This window comes from Panulirus ornatus, chromosome 10 (genome assembly GCF_036320965.1).
Source record: "Panulirus ornatus isolate Po-2019 chromosome 10, ASM3632096v1, whole genome shotgun sequence".
Classification (NCBI taxonomy): domain Eukaryota; kingdom Metazoa; phylum Arthropoda; class Malacostraca; order Decapoda; family Palinuridae; genus Panulirus; species Panulirus ornatus.
The window spans coordinates 55,015,448-55,042,112 of NC_092233.1; the positions used below are offsets into that span (position 1 = coordinate 55,015,448).

General features: G+C 48.1%; 1 protein-coding gene across 12 annotated transcripts in view; it reads left to right on the forward strand.

Moving 5' to 3' along the window:
* Shab (Shaker cognate b) overlaps positions 1-26,665 on the forward strand; it is a 432,817-nt gene that overhangs the window by 297,686 nt on the left and 108,466 nt on the right. For 8 of the 12 annotated variants that reach the window (XM_071665900.1, XM_071665902.1, XM_071665899.1 and 5 more), the window contains one exon: positions 8,642-9,433. In XM_071665900.1, coding sequence (XP_071522001.1) covers positions 8,705-9,433 — 729 coding nt within the window. In that variant the 5' untranslated portion in view covers positions 8,642-8,704. Of the gene's footprint in view, positions 1-2,583; positions 2,733-3,246; positions 3,436-8,641; positions 9,434-26,665 lie in introns of those variants that run through there. The other 4 variants (XM_071665904.1, XM_071665906.1, XM_071665907.1 and 1 more) reach the window with 4 other exon arrangements.

Below are 26,665 nucleotides of genomic sequence, written 5' to 3' on the forward strand. Positions count from 1 at the left end.
TCGTCGGAGTGTAGACGTGATGTAAGAGCCAGGGCATCTGTACCATAACGGACCTGCCGGAGATAACTTTCAATGCACCTGAGCCAATAGATCATGTCGTTAGCATGCCTCTCTCTCTCTCTCTCTCTCTCTCTCTCTCTCTCTCTCTCTCTCTCTCTCTCTCTCTCTCTCTCTCTCTCTCTCTCTCTCTCTCTCTCTCTCTCTGCGGCACATGTCTGAACATGGATGTTTAGCTGTGGTGTAAGTCAGTAAGCGCCTTGATCCTTAAAAGGCATGAACGTGTTTGTCGCTCCCGTGAGGGGCCTGTTGAGGCTACGTCTGTTACGAGGAGTTCTGGTAGTGGTTTCTGTTTCTTCCCTTACGCTGCTAAGCTTAGGAACTCTTTATTTGGACGACTTTTGTTTTTCCTTAATAGGTATGACCTGCCTCTTTGTCCTAAGACCTGTCCCTCTCTCTCTTACGACCTACACCTCTGTCCTACGACCTGTCCCTCTGTCCTACGACCTGTCCCTCTCTTTTACGACCTATCCCTCTCTACTACGACCTACACCTTTGTCCTACGACCTGTCCCTCTCTTTTACGACCTGCCCCTCCCTGCTACGACCTACACCTCTGTCTTACGACCTGTCCCTCTGTCCTACGACCTGTCGCTCTCTACCACGACCTACAACATGTCCTACTACCTGTCCCTCTCTCTCACGACCTGTCCCTCTCTACTACAGCCTGCCCCTCTATCTTACAACCTGTCCCTTTCTCTATTAATGACCCGCTCTCTACAACGGCCCACTCCTCTCTTTACTACGAAGTGTTCCCGTCTACTTCAACCTTATCCATCTATAAAATGAATCTATTCTTTTCTTTTTTTCAGATCCTCCTCTTCTTCTCTCCTTTAATTCTTTACTTCCTAATCTCTTTTTTCTTCTGTTCCATTTATGGACATGATTCTGATACATGTCCCTAGTTGGTGGCTGGAGCCGTTGACATGAAGAACTAAATTCTTGTAGCCATAGTAACGGATGCAGCCTCACGGTTAACTGATGCAGCATTTCGGTTAAGGGATACAGTACTTCGGTTAACAGATGCAGCATTTTGGTCAACAGATACAGCATTTCGGTTAACAGATACAGCATTTCGGTTAACAGATACAGTATTTCGGTTAACAGATGCAGCATTTCGGTTAACCGATACCTTATTTCGGTTAACAGATGCAGCATTTCGGTTAACAGATACAGTATTTCGTTTAACATATACAGCATTTCGGTTAACAGATACAGTATTTCGTTTAACATATACAGCATTTCGGTTAACAGATACAGTATTTCGGTTAACAAATACAGCATTTCGGTTAACAGATACAGCATTTCGGTTAACAGATACAGTATTTCGGTTAACAGCTGCAGTATTTCGGTTAACAGATGCAGCCTCTCGCCGTTCGTATCTACATTTCGTGTCTACTGTAAGGAAGTAGACAAAAAAAGAACTTTTTCGTAAACTCGTAAGGTTCCAAGTCTTAGCAAGGGTCTGAATGAATGTGATTTTTCACATAGAAAGAAAATAAAGACGAAAATATTGAATACTAGAAGAGAAAAGTCCGGATAATGTGTCCCTAATTATAGTCTTGGTGCTCTGAATTTCATCTCTAGAGTCCTGAAAAAAAAAATAGATAATCCAAATTATAAATGTTTATGGTTATCTTGTTTTTTTTTTGTACCCCTTCTCTTCATCTGAGTTTATTTTTTTGATGATTCATTATGATTTACAGCTGAAATCGGGAGTGTAAACATTCATAGTTTCTTAGAAATGTTTCCACATCGGTTTTTCCTTAAGAAAAAACACAATAGCCATGACTTGGTGATATTTGAGTCACATGGATTGATGATGATTGCTTCACATGGCTCTGGTGAAGCTTGCGTCACATGGCTTGTTGACGTTTGCGTCATATGGCTGGTTGGTGCTTTTGAGTCATATGGCTGGATGGTGCTTTTGCGTCACACTGGCCAGTGACGTTTGCGTCCCATGGCCTGGGCGATCTTTACTACGTCTCATAGCTTGGGGATACATTGCGTCACACAGCTTGGGGATATATTGCTTCACAAGGCGCGGTAATGTTTGCGTCACATGGCTCGGTGGTGTTTGCGTCACACACACACACACACACACACACACATGGGGTTGAGGGAGACGAACATCTTCATGTAACCGCCTAACCTTGATGCTTGGGGCGTCTTCATGGAGCCAGATAGAATGGTCTCGCTCCCCTCCCACTCTCTCTCCCCTCCCCTTCCTCTCCCTACTCCTCCACTCTCTCCCTTACCCCTTCCTCTCCCCTACCCCTCCACTCCTTTCCCCTCCCCTCGGCATCATCGCCTTAAATGCTCTCCCTCCCCCCTTCACCCTCCTTTCACCCTCCTCCTTCCTCCCTCCCTCCCTCACCCCTCCTCCTTCCCCAGGCATTAGTTTACACACCACATAATTTCACTTCTTGGTCTTACTCCTCCTCCTTCCTCCTCCTCTTCAGTAAGACATTCATCTGGTGGAGGAGGTTTCTGCAGCTGTCACCAGACGCTCAGTACACTCCCTGGCACAGGCCCACTTGGTGTAGTGGTCCGCGTTACTCTGACCAGTCAGTCAGCACGGGCCCCCCTCTCTGGCCCACATCGTATCGACCCTTAAGGCGCGGCAGTCGGCCAACATCCAACGCAGGTGTTCATCCTTCTCTCGGGGGATGGTTGGTAATTATATATATATATATATATATATATATATATATATATATATATATATATATATATATATATATATCTGTCTTTCTACTTATTCATTTACATATGCAGTGCCAAGAATTGGGGCAATACGAGTGTAAAACTCTCACACACAGACTGTTCCATACATGGGCCTTCGTGGTGCAGTGGTGAGCGTTTCGACATACCAATCCAACAAACCCAGGTTTGGGGTTCGAGTCTCAGAGAGGAAAGCCAGCCCAATAGTTCGTCCATCCCTTATCGGGCTGGTCGATGAATGCGTCACTGAAGTATGCTGGAGTGTGTATACATATACGTATGTTATACATACGTATAGGTCAATGAGGGTCACTAGCTGTAGTCTATATGCTCGTCACTAAGACCCCGGATCACCCTTTCGCCATCGGGCGTCTGGTAAATGGGTAATGGAAGCGACAGAAGGCTGAGAGATATGACGAATGGGCTCATTGAAGGTGGTGCCACCTAGCGGGCGAGTCCTTGAACTACGCTCCTTCCCGCGTCGATATACGCGATCCAGTGGTCTAGTAATTCACGTATAGCTTGGCATACACTCCACCTCTGGAATGCCAGTTACAGCAGGTGGTACCGGTGGGCGTCCAGGACCAGCGCTACATCCAAGACTCCTTAAGGAGACAAGGGTGGAATGTGCTGCTTGCGCGGGAAAATAGACGGGGTAAGTGGGTGGCTGAGTTCCGCCACAGGGCGTGTTCGTGTTTGTGTCCGTGGCGTTGGTGAAGTGATAGATTCTGTGATGGAGGTGTTGAGGCGTCCGTGGATGTGGAATGCGCCCCCAGGGGGTGCAGTGAAGAAGTCTTCCACACTCCAGAAACCAGCAGTGACGGGAAGAATAGGGTACGTGCTGCTGAACATAGCGTGAGGAATGTGTGAACCCTTGAGCACGACGGTACGTGATCCTTGAGCACGACGGTACGTGAGGTTTAAGTAAGACGGTACGTGATCCTTGAGCACAACGATACGTGATCCTTGAGCACGACGGTACGTGATCCTTGAGCACGACGGTACGTGATCTTTAAGCAAGACGGTACGTGATCCTTGAGCACAACGATACGTGATCCTTGAGCACTACGGTACGTGATCCTTGAGTACAACGGTACGTGATCCTTGAGCATAACGGTACGTGATCCTTTGAGCACGACGGTACGTGATCCTTGAGCATGACACCATCTCCTTCAAAGTCATGTCAGAGACCAGGTCATCATACCCACAGGAGTACCGTCCTGTGCTCAAGGGCAGTACCGTCCTGTGCTCAAGGGCAGTACCGTCCTGTGCTCAAGGGCAGTACCGTCCTGTGTTCAAGGGTCGTACCGTCCTGTGTTCAAGCAGGAGTACCATCCTGTGCTCAAGGGCCATACCGTCCTGTGCTCAAGGGTCGTACCGTCGTGTGTTCAAGGGTCGTACCTTCCTGTGCTCTTGGACCGTACCTTCCTGTGCTCTTGGACCGTGCCCTCCTGTGCTCTTGGACCGTACCTTCCTGTGCTCTTGGGCCGTGCCCTCCTGTGCTCAAGGGCCGTACCGTCCTGTGTTCAAGGGTCGCTCCTTTCTATGCTCAAGGGCCGTACCGCAAGGCCTCATAAAAGGCCCAGTACTGAAGCACAAGACCAGTTCTCGGAAGGCGTAAGAACAGGACCTACCTGACGGAGGCGCAGTCATGGAAATATAACCCCGCCGTCGTGATGTTTACGACCTTAAGGCTACACCGCCCACTGGCTAGTTAGGACGATGACGGGTAAGGAGAGTGTACGAATACCGCCATTGACGATAACGTGTCGCACGAATGATTACCATTATCATCGCTCGATTTTTTTTTTGTAGAAAGCGGGGCTACAGTCTACCTCAACCCTGCCTTCTCTCTCTCTCTCTCTCTCTCTCTCTCTCTCTCTCTCTCTCTCTCTCTCTCTCTCTCTCTCTCTCCTCCGTCATGTGTCAGGTAGCACTTTGGAGGGAGGGGAAGGGAAGAGGGGGTGTGGTGAGGGGAGGAGGGTGAGAGCAGGGTGTGAATAGTGCTAAGCCACGATTCACAGAGACCTTGCGTGTAGTAAGTAGAGAGTGAGCGGGTGTTGACCCCTTCGAGTCGTGGGGGATTAGATCTATAGGTACGACGGGTTATGTCGTCGTACTCAAAGGGGTCAAGTCGTCGTAATTAAGGGGTCAAGTCGTCGTAATCAAGGGGTCAAGTCGTCGTACTCACAGGCGTTAAGTCGTCGTACTCACAGATGTTAAGTCGTCGTACTCACAAAGCTTAAGTCGTCGTACTCATAGGGACTGAGTCGTCGTACTCACAGACGTTAAGTCGTCGAACTCACAGGCGTTAAGTCGTCGTACTCATAGGGACTGAGTCGTCGTACACACAGACGTTAAGTCGTCGTGCTCACAGGCGTTGAGTTTTCGTACTCAGGCGTTAAGTCGTCGTACTCACAGATGTTAAGTCGTCGTACTCACAGGCGTTAAGTCGTCGTACTCACGGACGTTAAGTCGTCGTACTCACAGGCGTTAAGTCGTCGTACTCACAGACGTCAAGTCGTCGTACTCACAGACGTTAAGTCGTCGTACTCACAGGCGTTGAGTCGTCGTACTCACAGACGTTAAGTCGTCGTACTCACAGGCGTTGAGTCGTCGTACTCACAGGCGTTAAGTCGTCGTACTCACAGACGTCAAGTCGTCGTACTCACAGGCGTTGAGTCGTCGTACTCACAGACGTCAAGTCGTCGTACTCACAGGCATTGAGTCGTCGTACTCACAGGCGTTGAGTCGTCGTACTCACAGGCGTTAAGTCGTCATACTCACAGACGTCAAGTCGTCGTACTCATAGGCGTTAAGTCGTCATACTCACAGACGTCAAGTCGTCGTACTCACAGGCGTTAAGTCGTTGTACTCACAGGCGTTGAGTCGTCGTACTCACAGGCATTGAGTCGTCGTACTCACAGGCGTTGAGTCGTCGTACTCACAGGCGTTAAGTCGTCGTACTCACAGGCGTTAAGTCGTCGTACTCACAGGCGTTGAGTCGTCGTACTCACAGGCGTTAAGTCGTCGTACTCACAGACGTCGAGTCGTCGTACTCACAGGGGTTAAGTCGTCGTACTCACAGGGGTTAGGCTGTGGTAACAATGCAACGGAACACCGCTGCAACATGATCCAGCTTCGCTGTGTTGCCTTCCTGATGAACTGTCGGGGCAAAAGAAGTATGGAAGACAACAAGAGCAGCTGTCCGTGACTCACTCGTCGAGTGAGAAAGTCTCTCTCTCTCTCTCTCTCTCTCTCTCTCTCTCTCTCTCTCTCTCTCTCTCTCTCTCTCTCTCTCTCTCTCTCTCTCAATAATGATGGTCAGGCAAATTCCCAGGCATCATTAGGTATATGACGAGGGAGAGGAAACATTTGGACATGGCTCCGTGGCCCCTCCTTGCAACAACTCATCTGGTGAAGCCGGGTGGGCCGTTTTGATAACTGTTTCCTGCCCTACGCCTCGAAGCTTTGGAACTCTCTACCCTCTCATGGCACATTTTCAAAGATAGGTTTTTTCTCACTTCCTCCAAAATCCATAAATGCTTTCCCATGTCACTTCTTTCATTTCATAATCCTTTGATGTAATCTTCTGTCCGTAACTGGAGCATCCAATGTAAAAAAGAATGTATAATTACTACGGTTATGATGTTCTGTTGGGTGGGTTGTGCTTGAGGCAAACATTCATGCTCCGAGCGCTGTATAGGGCCAGAACTGATGGGTTTATTAGTGAGCTGGTGGTGACTTATTGGTTGTTTTCTAGAGTGAAGGTCAGGGAGACCAGAAGAGAGTGGTGAGTGTCAGGGAGATCGCTTGAGAGTGGTGAGGGCCAGGGAGATCACCAGAGAGTGGCGAGGGCCAGGGAGATCACCAGAGAGTGGTGAGGGCCAGGGAGATCGCTAGAGAGTGGTGAGGGTCAGGGAGATCACCAGAGAGTGGTGAGGGTCAGGGAGATCACCAGAGAGTGGTGAGGGTCAGGGAGATCACCAGAGAGTGGTGAGGGTCAGGGAGATCACCAGAGAGTGGTGAGGGCTAGGGAGATCACCAGAGAGTGGTGAGGGCCAGGGAGATCACCAGAGAGTGGTGAGGGCCAGGGAGATCACCAGAGAGTGGCGAGGGCCAGGGAGATCACCAGAGAGTGGTGAGGGCCAGGGAGATCACCAGAGAGTGGCGAGGGCTAGGGAGATCACCAGAGAGTGGTGAGGGCCAGGGAGATCACCAGAGAGTGGTGAGGGCCAGGGAGATCACCAGAGAGTGGTGAGGGCCAAGGAGATCGCTAGAGAGTGGTGAGGGGTCAGGGAGATCACTGGAGGTTGGTGAGGGCCAGGGAGATCGCTAGAGAGTGGTGAGGGCCAGGGAGATCACCAGAGAGTGGCGAGGGCCAGGGAGATCGCTCGTGAGTGGTGGTCAGGGGAATGGGTGGAGGAAGGAAGACCGGAGGAGGGAGGGAGGAAGGGAGGGAGGTAGGAGAGATAGTAAGGGGTTGGAGGGGAGGTTGGTGGAGATCGTTCAATATAACATTCCTGGATAATGATGCTACAAGGGATTCTCCGCCTCGTTAATGACCGGTCGTTACGTTGGGCCTGTATTATTAGACTCAATGCGATTTTGCTCTTGATTAAAACGATCGGTCAGGAGTTGGTCGGATGCACACTGGAAGGCACGCAGGTTCACAAACAAGTCATGCCCCTCCGTGAACCTTCTGCAGGTGGGAGGTTGGCGTATTCTCCTCGCAATTCCTGGTGGGGTGAGGAATGTTGGATGAGTGAAGCTGTCTAGACGGTGGGGGGGTTTTACCTCCCTCGTGAGCACGATGTTCTGGCCTTTGATCTGGTATTACAGGTCGGGTCGTACACCAGCAGACCGTCATGCCCAAAGATCGCGGTCATCGAAGTTCAGGGAAGGTTCCAAGGGCGGTCGAGTTGAGGGTGGGTGTAGGTGTTGGTTGGAAGAGCGTGTAAGTGTGGATAAATTGAGTGTGAGTGTGAGGCAATGTCGTCTGTGGGTGAGGAGTACTCGTATCTATCTCATGGCAAATATCTTGTCACAGGTAGGTATTTGCTGTCTCTATATAACTTCATTATACATGTGTGCCATCTGTAATATTGTCAAGGTATACAGCATTTGTGTGTGTGTGTGTGTGTGTGTGTGTGTGTGTGGGGTTAACATCACGTATCCTTTTAGATACCCATTTAATCGACCGGTCCCGAAGGGGAAGATGAACAGCTGCGTTGGCTGTGGGCAGACTGCTGCGATCAGGACTCGAACCCGGCCATGAATCATGTGGCTCGACCATTATTAGTGTTGGGCGGGGGCAGGGCTCAGGACATATGAGTGTTGGATGATGGTATAATTCGTTCCCAGTGTATGATATTGGACTGCATAAATGATGTGTCTGAATTCATGAGAGGCGATTGGCGTCATGGACGTGTTGTGTGCATGTATGTGGAACATGAGCAATCATTGTTTCATTTATGGTGATCTAAATTCATGGATGGCTGATATTTTGTGGATTTAATAGAGTTTTGTGTGTATTAATGGTGTTTGGTGTGGATTGTATGGTGTTTTGTGTGGATTTAATGTTCTGGATTAATTTAATGGCTTTTTTGGGTGGATTTGATGGTGTTTTTAGTGGAATCTATTGCGTTTTGGTGGATTAGATGGTACTTTTAGTGGCTGTAATACTGTTATGTTGTGGATTTGAGGGTGTTTTGAATGGCTTTAACGGTGTTTTGAATGGATTCAATGCCCTTATTGTATACACAGGTTACTGCGTAATTTACATATATTGACCGTAGTAATGCCATAGTGCCGCTGTGTGTGTGTGTGTGAGTGATCACATTATTTCTTTTCTCTTGCAGCGTGATGGTGGGCGGTGGGCGGCGGAGCAGGCTGGCGGGCGGCGGTGAGGGCGGCGCGCGGCCATGACCGGGGACGGCACCGGCGGGGGGACGCACGAACCCAGCACTGGGGGCGGCGGGGGCGGCACCCTGGGCGTCCGCTGGGGCGACGTCCCCCCCGACAAGGAGGAGCTGATGGACACGGTGGAGGACGACAAGGAGGAGGGAGGCGGCGGGGGGCGTGGGTCCTCAGCGGGGCTCACCCGCCTCCACAGTCGCTCCATGACCTCCCTGCCCCCGGAACCCTTCATGATCATGCGATCCAAGGCGCTCAACCGCCGCGTTCAACTGAACGTGGGCGGCGTGCGGCACGAGGTCCTGTGGCGCACGCTGGAGCGGCTGCCGCACACCCGCCTGGGTCGCTTGCGGGAGTGCAACACACACGAGGCCATCATGGAGATCTGCGACGACTACTCCCTCATCGACAACGAATACTTCTTTGACCGGCACCCACGCTCGTTCTCCTCCATCCTCAACTTCTACCGCACGGGGAAGCTCCACCTGGTGGAGGAGATGTGCGTGCTGGCCTTCTCGGACGATCTCGAGTACTGGGGCATAGACGAGCTGTATCTGGAGTCCTGCTGCCAGCACAAGTACCACCAGAGGAAGGAACACGTCCACGAGGAGATGCGAAAGGAAGCCGAGTCCCTCCGGCAGCGGGAGGAGGAGGACTTCGGGGAAGGGAGGTGTGCGCCTTACCAGAAGTTCCTGTGGGATCTCCTGGAGAAGCCACAGACATCCCTCGCTGCCCGGGTGAGTATCAGGGCCTCCCGGTCCTCATCCACTACCCCTCCTCCCCCCTTTGCACATACCCAATTTATGCTACCTGGATATTAAGATGGAAAGAAAAAAAGAATAGCTGAGTTACTCCCTAGGTAAATAGGTTTTCCTTGCAGCTCCTGCCATTTTCTTTCAACTGAACTGTTGTTTACGTCACCTGCAGCATCCCACACTGTAGACACCAGACAACTACACCTCGAGTGTCTGCACTTTTTGTGGCCAGACGTACGTACATACACAATTCACGACCTGTACTCCCGGCCGGTAGACATGGCTGACTTTACGGGCGCTGCAGGAAACCCAAGTATGGGGTTCCGGGACTGCAAGGATCGATATATATATATATATATTCATATATATATATATATATATATATATATATATATATATATATATATATATATATATTATTTATTGTACTTAATCGCCGTCTCCCGCGTTAGCGAGATAGCGCAAGGAAACAGACGAAAGAATGGCCCAACCCAACCACATACACATGTATGTACATACACACCCACACATGCACATATACATACCTATACATTTCAATGTATACATGCATATACATACACAGACATATACATATATACATATGTGCATATTCATACTTGCTGCCTTCATCCATATATATATATATATATATATATATATATATATATATATATATATATATATATATATATGCATATGTATATCACAGGGAAACCAAAAGTAGGTGAATTTTCTTTTTTGAACACTGAATATTGACTTAATTGATGATGTCACAGATATTTAAAGTTTATTCTTGGTGAATCATTACAGTAAAACTAAACACTTAATATTCCCCAATGAGGTTGAATGCAAAGTAGCTAACGTTAACTCTACTTAGGTTCCCAAAACAAAGAATCTCAATAACTCTTAGAATTCCCAAAGGGAAACTTGACCAGTTTCAGTCACTGTTTGTACATGTCGCCGTTGTGATGGATATATATATATATATATAGCGTAGCGGTAGCATTCCCGCCTGTAACACAGAGGTCCCGGGTTCGATCCTGGCTGTTGGAGATTTGTATGTTCTATGAAGGTGCGAGTTCATATGCACCTTATTCGTATATATATATATATATATATGTAATCTTTGATGCCTTGCATGTGTGGACGGCGTGGGTTCTGAAAACATTTGATGCCTGTAACACACTTTCAAGTTTGCCACTTCTAGCAACACATCCTCCCTCGTATTTACCATATTTCTCTCTCGTCTGAAAAAAAAAAAAAATACAAAAAAAATGTTCGATTTAAATGTAATATTAAAATCTTTATGAATAATCTAAAGTCATTAAAACGGAAGGTTTCTATATGTTTCAGGACTTTATCTAATATTAGAAGGTTTAACGTAAAGGTTAAAACATATAGAAAAAAATTTTACAGTTCAGAGTCGATTTACAAATCTTTTTTTTAAGGTCGTATTTTCCTGTATTATGTTACATATTCCTTTTTAATTCAAGATGATTCATGATATGAAAACAGAGACTGTAAACAAATAGTTTTTTGTAACGATAAATCTCTTAGAAAACGGTGATGGTGACGTCAGAAGTGCAGTACGACAACAAGGGTTCCCCCAAAGCTTTTAGTGCACAGCTGTACGACCCTCCGGTACGACGGCTTGTATCTTTGTCCTTGATCGTAGGGGTCGTACAGTCGTACCTCAGAGATAGATGAAGGCGAACCGAGGAGAATTGCCTCTTCTAAGGAAACGAGTAAATAAATTGGTGGAATCAGTTGGTCATTTGCCTGGGTTCGAATCCTGGTTGTTCAAGGTTGTGTGTTTTATGAAAGTGCACGTCCATATGCATTATATTCGTTTGTATATATATATATATATATATATATATATATATATATATATATATATATATATATATATATGTGTGTGTGTGTGTGTGTGTGTGTGTGTGTGTATCCATTGCTTGAATTACAGTCCCAGTGGCGTTAATGTTGTTAATGTTAACTTGCAACTGTGGGGAGTCTAGAATGATAGGCAGCTCTGGTAACAAGAATTAACTCCGTCCCTTCCACTCAAGACTCCTTTATAGAAAACGGATTGCGGAATTACTTATAGAATTATCCACCACGAGTTCACAATTCGTTCTGTTCAACTGCAATGTATATTTCACCGTCTCATTCCACTATTTTGTGAGCAGTAATGTCAAAGAGCAGCTGCTGCTGCTGCTGCTACACTTAAACTATGTCGTTTTGAATCATGCAACTCACATCAATGTTGCATTTGCAAAGTTATTTTGTTTTCTTCTCTTTTTTTTTCTTCAGCAAAACTCAATCAAAAGTTGACCTTCAGCGACCTAAAGTATGCCACCCATTACTACGCACGCTGAAGGTAGATTGGGAATGCCAGTGTATTTATTCAATACATAACGTGGAGTGTGGTACATTCAGAGCAGATCAAGGGCAATAGTTTGGACACTTTAATCATTAGGAATTCGAGATATATTTTGATGCAGTACTCTAGCATGTTCATGCGTTATTGATGGCATTGCATATTTCTGGAAGAATGAAACGTGTCAATAAGACGTTTCTAAAACTGTTTGTTAAGGGTGTCGTTGTAATGGACAAGTCAGCCCTATAATGTTCCCTCACTTTCTTTTATCTTACGGTCCTGCTCAAGCATCCCCCCTCTGTGGTAGGGGTGGGGGTCCCGCAGCGTTCAGGAAGCCAGCCACGTCCACTGGGCGAGTACAGAGGTTGTAGCGAGGACACGAGAGACTTATGACATGGAGAATCGATGACTGCAGACGAGAAGGCGTAACTCGAACATGCCTGAGGAGTGTAGTTTCAGCCAGATGCATATGTGGTGGCATGTCGTTGAAGACAGGGATAAGAGAGTGGTTGGCTGAGTATGTTTTATTAGTGTTGCTAATGCGGGATGTAGGGGGAGGGTTCTGGTGAAGTACGAAGCAAGGGTAAGCCTTTCATTCTCTCCTTGAGGGTTTTCAGTGGTTGGTTATGAGTGAGTCAAATTTCGGATGGACGCGATCGAGAGTGCCTTCGCAATAGAAGAGAGTTGGTAAGCACTCACGTATTAGAATGCCGCAGTCTGTCTACCATAATGGAATGAAGAAATAGAATGGTGTCGTCGGCCAGTGGTTGTGATGTTGTATCTATGGCAAAGAAGAAATAGAATAAGAGCAGTGTTGATGTTCACATGACTCTCAGCACTGAGGTTACTTCGGCCACAACAGACCCACCCCGAACGACACCACCGTCATTTGAGAACCCGACCTCCCGACTCGCTGGGCCGAAACCTGTGGCGCTGTTGTCTCTTGACCCGTGACCTATATAGATGGCGCCATTGTCCAGTGATAACACAAAAGGATATTTGATGCTGCTGCTGCTGCTGCCAGGTAAATCAGTTACATTGTCCGTCGCTTAACGACCAAGTTTTCTTTTGAGGACTCACACCCCTCACCTCGAGGTCCGTGGCTCTCTCTCTCTCTCTCTCTCTCTCTCTCTCTCTCTCTCTCTCTCTCTCTCTCTCTCTCTCTCTCTCTCTCTCTCTCTCTCTCTCAAGCCCTGCCCCACCCCCCGTACCACACACACACACACACACACACACACTTGACGCTTCAAAAGGGGGAGTGTAGTTCTGAGTTGATTCATCCGGCTGTTCGTGTCGGCTTGTGTGACGGGGGGCCTAACGTGACACCACAGAGAGAGAGAGAGAGAGAGAGAGAGAGAGAGAGAGAGAGAGAGAGAGAGAGAGAGAGAGATGGACGTGCTTGCCCGGTGGTGAGAGAGAGGAGGAACAACGCCCCTCAGTGTCTTACTCGTCCACGAAAGGAAACTGGAAGTCATTGTGACTGCTAGTGCCAGAGACGTGTGTGTCGGCCGCTGTCGTCTGTTGTTCGCTGTTGCCGATAGCTCAGCTCTCTCTCTCTCTCTCTCTCTCTCTCTCTCTCTCTCTCTCTCTCTCTCCGGACGCCGATCTATTTAAGATCAGCTGGCGTCACTTTTGCTGCGAGCGGGTACCCCGAGCGAGCGAGCGGGCGGGTGGTGGGGTGTGTGTACGGTATAATGTGACCTCGTTTACCCTGGGACAGGGCTCCAAATCACGGCAGGTTTATGTGGGTCAGAACCGTCGTAATAAAACCCCCGTCATACCAGGCGGAACTGATCAATCACATTGATTAATAGGGTTAATCTTATGCCTTCATTATTCTTGAAATCCCACGTTAATCGGTGGATAAATTCCACGCCAATAGCTACAACGCAGGAACCATATACCGATGAAAAATGAATTGAGAATGAAGAAAGAATTAATATTCACTTAACTCCAGAAGGCCCAGATGATTATTATGAACGGAGTTGGCCGTGAGGCAAATCAACATTTACTCTTCGATAGACAACGACATGGGATGGAGAAAGTTTCGATAGATATGAACGTAGTGAACCACTTCGAACCGTCCCGAAGCAGAAGGTGGAGCTTCATGAAGCACTTTTAACGTAGTGCTGTTGGGATATGAGACCTCGACAAGGTTCAGTGGGGCAAACGAAGCGAGTGAAATACAGAGACCGATAATAAAAGCAGATATACAGAGATTGTGGCAGAGTACGAATGAATCAGGGCAAGAGGGAATGAGGAAGAGTGGCAGAGCGAGAGAGACGTGATGAGAGAGAGAGAGAGAGAGAGAGAGAGAGAGAGAGAGAGAGAGAGAGAGAGAGAGAGAGAGAGAGAGCAGACTGGGAGAATTAAGAGGTTTTTTAGGGACGTGATTGTTAATCTGAGATGCAGTAGAAGGAAGAGGCGAAGAGGCGTGTGTTGTTCATGCGTGGCGCGCACTGGTTATCATCACCTTACAGTCGACAGACCCAGGAGCCCCTCACATCGCAGACCGCGTATACATCACCACAGAAGCAGCAGCAGCTGTTGTAGTGGGCATGCGTACCTCATACCTTGTGGAGTCTTGGGCAATCTTCACTTCCCCGCAGCCAGGGCTTGGTCCAAGGCTATTGTACTGGATCGTTTGGTCGACCAAGCTGTTGGAAGCCGCGGTCCTCACGCCTACATAGCTCCTCCTCCTCCTCCTCCTCCTCCTCCTCCTCCTCCTCCTCCGCCCACAGCCATACTCCGTAGTGGTACAGGGCCCTTCCCTCAGCCAATCCCCCCTCCTCCTCCTTCTCCTCCTCCTTCTCCTCCTCCTCCTCCTCCTCCTCCTCCTCCTCCTCCTCCTCCTCTTCCTCCTCCTCTCTTTAATACTGAGTACATTGTGCTTATGCCAGAGAGAGAGAGAGAGAGAGAGAGAGAGAGAGAGAGAGAGAGAGAGAGAGACAGAGACAGAGACAGAGAACGTGCCAGAGAAAGAAAAAGTGATGAGTTATTTTTCTTGTAGTACAGAAAAAAAGTCCTCCGCGGGTTCCATTATGACCAGTCTCTCTCTCTCTCTCTCTCTCTCTCTCTCTCTCTCTCTCTCTCTCTCTCTCTCTCTCTCTCTCTCTCTCTCTCTCTCTCTCTTGCCCTTTCATATGACCCTTTCCTGCTGCCTAGGTTCTCTGTCGCTCCCTCTTGCTTCACTGTTGCGTTTCCTCACCCTTATGGCCTTCCTTCGTTTGCTCCTGCAGTAGGTCTGCTGTGGCCCCTCCCACTGTGCCCTAGTGTGGCCCCTCCTCTTTCTCAGTACCCTAGTGTGGCCCTCCTCTCTATCAGTACCCTAGTGTGGCCCTCGTTTCTCTCAGTACCCTAGTGTGGCCCTCCTCTCTCTCAGTACCCTAGTGTGACCCTCCTCTCTCTCAGTACCCTAGTGTGACCCTCCTCTCTCTCAGTACCCTAGTGTGACCCTTCTCTCTCTCAGTACCCTAGTGTGGCCCTCGTTTCTCTCAGTACCCTAGTGTGGCCCTCATTTCTCTCAGTACCCTTGTGTGGCCCTCCTCTCAATACCCCTCACTGATATTAACTTGGCCTGTCTGACCTTTGTTTCGCCTTCATCAGCACCGCTTCCCCCCTCTCTCACTTTTCCATGATCCCTCTCACCCCTTTCATACCCTTTATGCCGGGCTTGTGGCGTTCTTAATATCCCTACTCTTTTTTACACACACACACACACACACACACACACACACACACACACACACACATACACGGATGCATACTTACGTACATCCACATATACATACATACATACTTCAGTATACGCAGACACTAAGGCACACATAATGATGTGGCTCAAATTATTTACCCCCATTTTATTTACAAGCAGGCGTGTGTTTAACCCCCCCCTCCCAACCCCCCACCCTTTATTTACAACCTCACTTTTGTTTACTTACATTGATTTACGAGCACGCGTGCGTCTTTAACGCCCGTTTATTTACAAGCATTTACCTTAACCCCATTTATTCATAAGCATACATATGTTTACATGTACACTACACTGTGCAGCGACACATACATCCTCCCCTGTTGATTTACAAGCATACATACCTTCATCCCATTTATTTAAATGCATGCATACGTTTATCCTAATTCATTTACTGACACACATACATGTACCTTTGTTTTATTTACAGTCACGTATATATCTATTCTACCTGTTTGAAGATGCACATAATATTATACCAGATCATTTACAAGTATGCATATGTTTACCCTGGCTGTTTACAAGAACACATCCATTTACCCTCAATAACGTACAAGCACGCAGAATTATATTTCATTAGTTTGTAAACACATACTTGTATCTCATTTACAAGCATTCTTTCGTTTGCTTTCACATTCATTTACAGTCACATACGTTTTACCCTGATTTCTTTCACAAGTTTGAATACTTTTCCCTCCTCTCACTTATCCACAGGGACAAGTTCCAGTATATCCCATTGATCTTAAAGCAGGCATAATTTTACACTCCCCCCTTCACCTCGTCTGCCTGCAAGCATTCACACAGTCGACAAGGACGCTTCTGTTATCCTCTTCCTACCACAGTCCTTAGATAACACTTAACAGATAAAACCTGGTAATTAGCCTTTGGGTGTATCCTCTTATCTCTCATGTCCTTCCCAAGTTCTCTTTCCTCTAACGATAGCGATCCACCTTGCTAGGTGTGTGTGTGTGTGTGTGTGTGTGTGTGGAAGGGGGGCGGGGGGCCTTCCTTAAAGTCATTTTACACCGTTGCCTCCGGGGGTGGGCGGGAGGTTCAAAAGCCGCAGTCATGGATGCAGACTGGAAACCGAGATTTTCCAGTGAGGGCCAACCCCGGCCGGTAATTAACGAAGGATAATGTATTCCAGGCCTGACATTAATTGCCCCGAGGGTCGCTGGATAGCCGACCTGATTGGGTTTCTGGTTCTAGGGGTTAGCACCCCGACCTCACTCCGTGGTTCGAACCCCAAGTCAGTTCCGACTTGGCTGTGTGGGTTTAAGGCGGACTTAACCAGCGGCGTCTGATATGCTACACTTTGTCGGTGGAAGAGAGAAAATAAAGGTTGTTTGTGGTATGAGGATGTGAGTCATGAGTGGTGACTGACTGTGTGTATGTGCGTGTATGTGTGTGTGTGTGTGTGTGTATGTGTGTGTGTGTGTGCCGTCGTCATTATCATCCTCTTGGGTCTCTTTCTCATTCCTGGAATCAGCTGCCACTCCATGACACCTGGACTTTCCAATAATCACCCTTTTGGAATGACACTCCCTTTGGTCCTTGGATGGTATTGAATTTCCCCCTTTCCGGATGATGAACCCCCCCTTGGTTCCCTGATCGACTGAATGTTTCCGCCTCACATTACGGTCTCCGTCGACCGCCTGCCCACACAGCTGTCGATTTTATCTTTCTTCCCTAAACGGAAAAATGATTCCCTTTTTTTTTCTCTATTCTGGAAGGAAGAATGCAAATTAGCCCCATTTGTTGCGCCTCGATGTGGCATTGAAGCACAAATGGGAGGATCTTTTGACTTGGGCCTTATGGGTGTAGTGAAGAGGCCAGGTCGTAATGCCCAAGGGTCGTATCATCGTCCTGGGGGGGAGGGTCGTACTGGAAGGTCGTACGGTCTTGCTCAGGGGTCGTACCGTCCTTGTTAAAGTTGTCTTGCTCAAGGGTTTACCGTCGTGCTCAAAGGTCGTACCGTCGTGCTCAAGGGTCGTACCGTCGTGCTCAAGGGTCGTACCATCGTGTTCAAGGCCTTACCTTCGTGCACAAGGATCGTTCCGTCGTGTTCAAGGGCCGTACCGTCGTGCACAAGGAACCTCTCTGTTCTCTGATACACACACACACACACACACACACACACACACACACACACACACACACACACACACACAGACCAGCAGAGACAAAAACCGCAGCTGTGAGGAGTTAAAAGTAAGGGGACCAGCTGTTGTGGCACCACCGCGCAAGAGGTCCCTCCATAATCTACATCACCCTCCAGGTTTTTTGTGGAACTGACCCTCTCTCTCTCTCTCTCTCTCTCTCTCTCTCTCTCTCTCTCTCTCTCTCTCTCTCTCTCTCTCTCTCTCTCTCTCTCTCTCTCTCTCTCTCTCTCTCTCTCTCTCTCTCTCTCACACACACACACACACACACACACACACACACACACACACACACACACAGACTTTGCACGGCCGTTAAAACAGAGTTCGAGAGTAACGTTCAATTATGATTATATCTTGGCATCCATAAGAGCTACGAGACTTGAGTGAGGAGGAGGAGGAGGAGGAAAGAGCTACGAGACTTGAGGGAGGAGGAGGAAGAGGAGGAGGAGGAGGAGGGAGGAGGAGCAGGAGCAGGAGGAGGAGGAGGAGGAGGTGGAGGATGTTCAGGGGGAGTGTGGTAAAGGCTCCTCCGGCAACGCACGGGTGGAGGCAGCGATGTCCAGCTTACTGCTTGAGGGGGAACACACCGACGAGAGCAGCTGCAGTGACATTCTCTCTCTCTCTCTCTCTCTCTCTCTCTCTCTCTCTCTCTCTCTCTCTCTCTCTCTCTCTCTCTCTCTCTCTCTCTCTCTCTCTCTCTCTCTCTCTCCCTCCAGAACAGCTGTTCCTCCAGCCACTCAGCTGTTGGTGGCGTTTAAACACTAGATCATCCCTTTATCATACAGAACCTGGAGACGACGACGAAGAGAAGAAAAGAAAAAAAAAGGATGATTGTGATAAGAGAGAGAGAGAGAGAGAGAGAGAGAGAGAGAGAGAGAGAGAGAGAGAGAGAGAGAGAGAGAGAGAGAGAGAGAGAGAGAGAGAGACGGAGAGAGAAATAGCATTATCTTCTTGCTTGCCCCTTACACACAGTACCCCTCTGAAATGAAACAAGAACAATGAAGATTTCTCTTCTCTCTTCCTCTCGTCTTCTGTCTTGAACACTTGATATACGAAGGACTTCGGTCCTTGAGATGGCGAGGAGGTAAGTGTCATGGAAGTCGAGGGAGGGAGGAGGGAAGGGGCGTCTCTGTGGGAGGAAGCAGCCAGCAGGCGCGATTGGTTGCCCATTTTCTCTCTTTGTGGATGTTGAGGCAAAAAACCAGACTGACGACACTGTATGGAAAGAGGTGACCTGTTTTGTAGAGACTCTCCGGGTGGATATGACGGCAGAGCTTGTGGAGACCTTGAAGGAGAGTAGAACTTGGAGACCTCGATGGAGAATAGAGCTTGGAGACCTCGATGGAGAATAGAGCTTAGAGACCTTGAAGGAGAATAGAGCTTGGAGACTTTGATGGAGAATAGAGTTTGGAGACCTTGAAGGAGAGTAGAGCTTGGAGACCTTGAGGATATGGAAAAAAATGCTTAGAGACCTTGGAGATATGGAGAGTAAAGCTTGGAGATCTTGAAGCTTTGGAGAGTAAAGCTTGGAGATCTTGAAGATATAGAGAGTAAAGCTTGGAGATCTTGAAGCTTTGGAGAGTAAAGCTTGGAGATCTTGAAGATATAGAGAGTAAAGCTTGGAGATCTTGAAGCTTTGGAGAGTAAAGCTTGGAGACCTTGGAGATTTACTGTGTGGTTGACAAGATGAAAAAAGCAGGTCATATTGAAGGATGATTTCAAGAATGCAGTACAGTGAGTGAATGAAGGTATGAATGAAGTCAGTGATGAGGTTTCGATGACCTTCGATGATAAGCCTTATCATTATCTTTATCATAGTCAGTCCACGAGCGGCAAATGACGGTTTAAGAACACGATAGGTGATTAGGAGAGATTAGCATATTCAAATGAGGGGGTGTAGATAAGAGGAAGGGTCTGGGGAAGAAACGAAAATATTGGATGAAGAAAGATAAAGAAAAAAAAAATGAATTCTTCTAAAAGGCCAGATGCTAGGTCGAAGCTCCAGGAGAGAGCTTGATGGAGGAACAAGAAGATAAGAGATGAGATAAGCGTATCACTGAGTCGAGATGTGCAAGGGGAGGTTGAGATAGGCCTATCGTAGAGTCGGGATGTGGAAGGGGAGGTTGAGATAGGCATATCGTAGAGTCGGGATGTGCAAGGGGAGGTTGAGATAGGCATATCGTAGAGTCGAGATGTGACGAAGGGGAGGTTGCAGCGTAGTAGGAGAGAGTGGTACATCGTAAAGCGCAGATGAACATTAGATGAGAGAAGGCGAGGTGAAGAGAGAAGAGTTTGGTAAGTGTTGGTGTTGTATTGATTACTAACCCTGGCTCCTGGCTACCTGCTGCCTTACTGTCGCCCCACTACTTACCTCACCAGAGGCTCTCAGGGTCTGTACCTACCTCACCAGAGGCTCTCAGGTTCACTACCTACCTCACCAGAGGCTCTCAGGGTCACTACCTAACCTCCCCAAAGGCTCTCAGGGTCTGTACCTACCTCACCAGAGGCTCTCAGGGTCACTACTTACCTCGATAGAGGCTCTCAGGGTAACTACCTACCTCACCAGAGGCTCTCAGGGTCACTACCTAACCTCCCCAGAGGCTCTCAGGGTCTGTACCTACCTCACCAGAGGCTCTCAGGGTCACTACTTACCTCGATAGAGGCTCTCAGGGTAACTACCTAACCTCACCAGAGGCTCTCAGGGTCAGTACCCACCTCACCAGAGGCTTTAAGGGTTAGTTCCTGCCTCACCAGAGGCTTTAAGGGTCACTACCTACCTCACCAGAGGCTCTCAGGGTCATTACCTACCTCACCAGAGGCTCTCAGGGTCACTACCTACCTCACCAGAGGCTCTCAGGGTCACTACCTACCTCAACAAGGCTTTAAGGGTTAATTCCTGCCTCACCAGAGGCTTTCAGGGTTAGTTCCTGCCTCACCAGAGGCTTTCAGGGTTAGTTCCTGCCTCACCGGAGGCTTTAAGGATCAGTCTGTAAGCATTATCACATGGGGATATCAGACCAGGTGGTCCAAAGACATGGAGGGGTTGGGTAACTTGGTCAGGTTAGGGTAAGGATGTACTAACGCTCAAGGCAAGGTTGGTTAGGGGAGTGGAGGGTTGGGGGTGCTGGCCATGTGAGGGATGTGCTTGGCTGAGTTACCCCTGTGGTATGTCGGAGGCAGGAACGTGCAGTGTCCGTGGCATTTGCCACCGTTGACTTTGATTCCTTCGGCACGGTGTTACGACCCTCCCTCCCTCCCCCAGCACGAGGGTACGACCCCTGTAGCAGGACGGGATGGGATACGACACTTGGGTGTAAATGGCTTTGGCCTTTTGACCTGATTCTTTAAAGGGTCGGGTGAAAGGCCAGGCCATCGTACATTGTACCCAAGAGTAGTACCGTCGTACTGCAGGGTAGTACCGTCGTGCTCAAGGGTCGTACCGTTGTGCTCAAGGGTCGTACCGTCGTGCTCAAGGGTCGTACAGTCATGCTTAAAGGTCGCACCATCGTGCTCAAGGGTCGCACCATCGTGCTCAAGGGTCGCACCATCGTGCTCAAGGGTCGTACCATCGTGCTCAAGGGTCGTACCGTCGTGCTCAAGGGTCGTATAGTCCTGCTCAAGGGTCGTACATTCATGCTCAAGGGTCGTACCGTCGTGGTCATGGATGGTGCCGTCGTGCTCAAGAATTGTACCATCGTGCTCGAGGTATTGTACCTTCGTGCTCGAGGTATTGTACCCTCGTGCCCAAGGGTCGTACCGTCGTGCCCAAGGGTCGTACCGTCGTGCCCAAGGGTCGTACCGTCGTGCCCAAGGGTCGTACCCCTGTTCTCGATGTTATTAAGAAACGAAAACGTATATTGGAATCAGAGACTTAGTTGCCGTCATCTAAGACTTCGGGTGAATCATAGAATTCCTGAGGGGGGGATGGGGGTGGGGGGGGGGGATCTCCCCTGAAGCATCATAATTATGCTCATGACGCCGACCCCCCCCCCACCCCCCCTGCAGCGTCATTACTCATTACCTCACGAATGACATGACCCCCTCCACCCCACACACCCCCCTCATTATCTCATTATCATCCCTCATTTTTCTTTTTTATATATTTTTCATTTTTTTTTTTTCGTGCAGTTAGTATATGGAAATCATCAGCCTTCGTGGCTGGCATCTGCAGCGTTATTAGCCACAACTAGCTGTGCGTCACGCTAACCACACACACACACACCACCACCACCACAAACACATAAACCCCCACCAACTCACACTCTCTCTCTCCCCCCTGACACCACACCACCACCATCAGTTGCCGACCTGGCTATGACCTTACCCCATCCCGCTAGCTTTGTGAGAGCAACTCAAATCAAACCTTTAGATAGATAGATAGATAGATAAATAGATAGATAGATAGATAGATATGATGATCACACTTGTCCGTGATGATAGTATGGTGAAACCGCACTTCAGTAGGAGTTCATGCAACTTCAATTGACATGTAATGTTTCTATACATGTGGCACGACATGTTTCGTGGAGACAATCCACCCCATCATCAGGTGTTGCCAGTACTTAACCAAGTTATCTAAATCCCAACATCACACATGGTCCCCGCCGTCCAGCACCAATCTTTCTAGGCCAAGCACTGTCTGCTAGGTCTGGTCGTAACTCTTGTAAGAGAGAGTGATTAAGGAGGGTCAGGTGGCGGGAGTTGACCTGGGTGGCTGGGTCAGGTGGCGGGAGTTGACCTGGGTGGCTGGGTCAGGTGGCGGGAGTTGACCTGGGTAGCTGGGTGTGTCGTGAACAACTTTTTTTATGTTTTCGTGTTTTTAAATTCTTTCATAATGATGGGCTTTAACATTGCCTGAGGACAAATCAAAGTTCTTAGTAATAGCAATGAAGATAGATTCAATGACGTTACGTGTGGCATAATCATCAGAGGGGTATAGAATAACGGGATTTTCAAGATCTATGGCCAGGGTGATTATTTTCATGACAGTGTTTGACGATCGCATATTTTTGTGTGGTCATCCCTGCGTACTGCATGACGGTGCCAATAACACCTCTCCCTTACAGTTTTACCAGTCTGGCCTACATAAATATATTTACATGCCTTGCATTTGACGGCGTAAACACTCCCAATTGTTGCATGATTTGGCCTACTATTTATTAAGGTCTTAATGATGGTATTATTGTACTGGAAAACAACATAACAAGAACAGTTTTTAGAAAATGTGTCAAATTAGAATAGGGCAACGCTAAACTTTTAGACTTATCCATATTTGTCACATCGTTGTTACAAGAAGCATAAAATGTCTTCCTAGTTTTCCAGTAAGCTTGGTTCACAAACCACTTGGGAAAATATAATTACCCTAAAGATGTGTCTCATAAGATTACATTCACCTACCGGGCCTATGGGATCACATATCCGTAGTGCTCTTGAAAACATAGACATAACTATAGACATTTTCTATAGACGGATCATGTACTGAAATATAATGAATGCAACTTTCAGACTTGGTAAGCTTCCTGTAGATTTTACAAGACAAATGATCAGACTATCTATCAATACATGTAGAAAGGCCAGTCTGTCTTCTTAATACATGTAGAAAGGCCAGTCTGTCTTCTTTTTCCCATACCGAAAGTCTGGTTTAAGTATATACGTAGTTGAGGTATGGTCCTTGTGGCCATCCTCCCTAGATTGTGACGTTATTTCTTTTTAATGAATTGAATAACATCCACCCCACCATCACAGTCAAGATGGAATGGGGACAAGAAAAAGGCCACCGTACCGTCATACACAAGGGGGTCGTACCATCGCACTCAAGGGCTCAGTACCGTCGTGTTTTAAGGGGATAGATGACACACACACACACACACAGAGCATCGCCGCCCGGCACAGCGGGTAAGAACTGGCTTTGATGGACTGTCGCCCTGCTGCCGCAACCAGAATTCGAACCTTGGCCTGTTCGATCCCTGGCGCCCGTTGCTTTGCATGACTGTCAGTTACGTTGACCGCTACACCACGGTGGTGTGTGTGTGTGTGTGTGTGTGTGTGTGTGTGTGTGTGTGTGTGTGTCCTCCCTCGCTGGCGGCGGAAAGCTCCCTGAGATTGTGTTTATGGCGGCCGTAGCGATGGCAGCCGGACGACTTAAGGGAGATGGACGAACGTGGGGACGAGTGCAACACACTCCCTGCGGCTGGGGCTACCAGGGTGTCAGGACGTGGGAGATGTGCCGGTGTGGGAGGGAGGAGCACCAGGCATGTATGAGGTTACCAGGGTGGCAGGACCTGGAAGCTGTACTGGTGTGGGAGGGAGGAGCACCAGGCATGTATGAGGTTACCAGGGTGTCAGGACGTGGGAGATGATGTACCGGTGTGGGAGGGAGGAGCACTAGGCATGTATGAGGTTACCAGGGTGGCAGGACCTGGGAGCTGTACTGGTGTGGGAGGGAGGAGCACCAGCCATGTATGAGGTTACCAGGGTGGCAGGACCTGGGAGCTGTACTGGTGTGGGAGGGAGGAGCACCAGGCATGTATGAGGTTACCAAGGCGTCAGGACGTGGGAGTGATGTACCGGTGTGGGAGGGAGGAGCACCAGCCATGTATGAGGTTACCAAGGTGACAGGACCTGGGAGACAGGTTAGGGAAAATATGTGAGAGACACTGTAGAATAATATTCTAGGCCGGGGGCAGGTAAGGCAAGCATGCTGTGGGTAATACTAGGGCAAATATACAGTGGGTAACACCAGGGCAAGTAAGGAAAGTATGTTGGGTAGTACTAGGACAAGTGAGGCAAGTATACAATGGGTAACACTAGGGCAAGTAAGAGAAGCATGCTGTGGGTAATACTAGGGCAAATATACAGTGGGTAACACCAAGGCAAGTAAGGAAAGTATGTTGGGTAGTACTAGGACAAGTGAGGCAAGTATACAATGGGTAACACTAGGGCAAGTAAGAGAAGCATGCTGTGGGTGACACTAGGGTAAGTCAGGCAAAAATACTCTAGGTAACACTAGGGGCGAGTGAGGCAAGCATACCATGGGTAACAATAGGGTAACCAATGAGTAGAATGGGTAGGCAGATCACCGTGTTGTGGGCTGGGTTAGCAGTGAATGAGGAGGGGGAGGAGAGGTCTGCTAGGGTGAAGAGAAAGGTGAGGATGAGGTGTAGTGGTGAAGTAGTGTGAAGGCGAGTGTTAAGGGTTACATTCCTTAATGAATGAGGATGAAAATCGTCAGTGTGAGGTAATGCAGACGAGAATCCCCTTAGCCCCAAAGTGGAGCATCTTTGAGTTACCCTCTCGCATGAACAAGGCTTCTGGGAAACACAAGAGAGATGATAACAGACGAAGACACACACACAAGTAAGGGAGTAAAGGTAACTGCAAAAAAATATATATACTAAAAGAAAACAGAACCTAGGATGACGTATTTATACCACTAAAGGAGGAAAAGTCCTAAAGGAAAACAGTGCTCGATATGGGGAGGAGGCGATAGACGAGAGACTACTGGGGTGGACGTGACTGCCTCAGGTTGTGTGGAGGGTAGGGTATTGTGGAGTGTGGAGGGTAGGGTATCGTGGAGGTCCCACCTTTCCTAATCTACCACCAGCTGACATGAGCCTTTTGGCGAATGTTACAGTGAGATTCATAATCGCAGCATATCATCCCATCACATAAACCAAAAATCTATATAGATTTTCTCGGTATGTCTGTGTATATACTCTCTATATATCTTGTGTATTGTGCTCGCATCTTGTGTATGTTAATGATAACTCGTGTCTCACTCTGCGTCTTGGGGAGTAAGTTGTGGAGCTGGTGGGGGTGAGGCTGGAGTCTGCTCTCTGCATGCAAAGTCTGCTTGACGGAGACTCTGTGCAGTTATTAACCCCAGAGGCGCAAGGCCGGCCAAGGCAGCCAGAGTATATAGACAGGAGAGATGAATAAAGTTGTAGTAGTAGTAGTAGTAGTAGTAGTAGTAGAAGTAGTAGTAAACTAGTAGTAGTAGTAGTAGTAGTAAAAGAAGAAGAAGAAGTAGTAGTAGTAGTAGTAGTAGTAGTAGTAGTAGTAGTAGTAGTAGTAGTAGTAGTAGAAGTAGTAGTAGAAGAAGAAGAAGAAGTAGTAGTAGTAGTAGTAGTAGTAGTAGTAGTAGTAGTAGTAGTAGTAGTAGTAGTAGTAGTAGTAGTAGTAGTAGAAGAAGAAGTAGTAGTAGTAGTAGTAGTAGTAGTAGTAGTAGTAGTAGTAGTAGTAGTAGTCGTAGTAGTAGTAGAAGAAGAAGTAGTAGTAGTAGTAGTAGTAGTAGTAGTAGTAGTAGTAGTAGTAGTAGTAGTAGTAGTAGTAGAAGAAGAAGTAGTAGTAGTAGTAGTAGTAGTAGTAGTAGTAGTAGTAGTAGTAGTAGTAGAAGAAGAAGTAGTAGTAGTAGTAGTAGTAGTAGTAGTAGTAGTAGTAGTAGTAGTAGTAGTAGTAGTAGTAGTAGTAGTAGTAGTAGTAGCCGTAGTAGCATCATTATCAGTATTATTATCATTTCATTGGTTTCTATGGTTGGCATGATTTTCAACACAAGAAATGAGGTGGGGGTGTGTTCGAGACCCCCGCCCCCTCGGGAAGCCCTCCCATGCGCCTTCAACTGCCAAGGCTGCAAAGAATCGCCTCTGGGAGAGCTGGAGCCTCGCGGTGGTGTAGGAGAAGCAGTGGGGTGGTCCTCCTCCATCCATGGTTGCTGGTGTGGGAGTGATAGTGTATGTAGGGGTTAGTGGATGGGTTCCACCACTGTATCTCCTGGTGTGGGAGAGGCAGTGTGTGAAGGGGGAGAGGAGGGGTTGGGTTAGTGTGTGGGTGCTGCCACTGTAACTGCTGGTGTGGGAGAAGTAGCGTAAGGAAATGACTATTCGATTACTTGTAATCGAATAGTCATTTCCCTATGAGAGGCG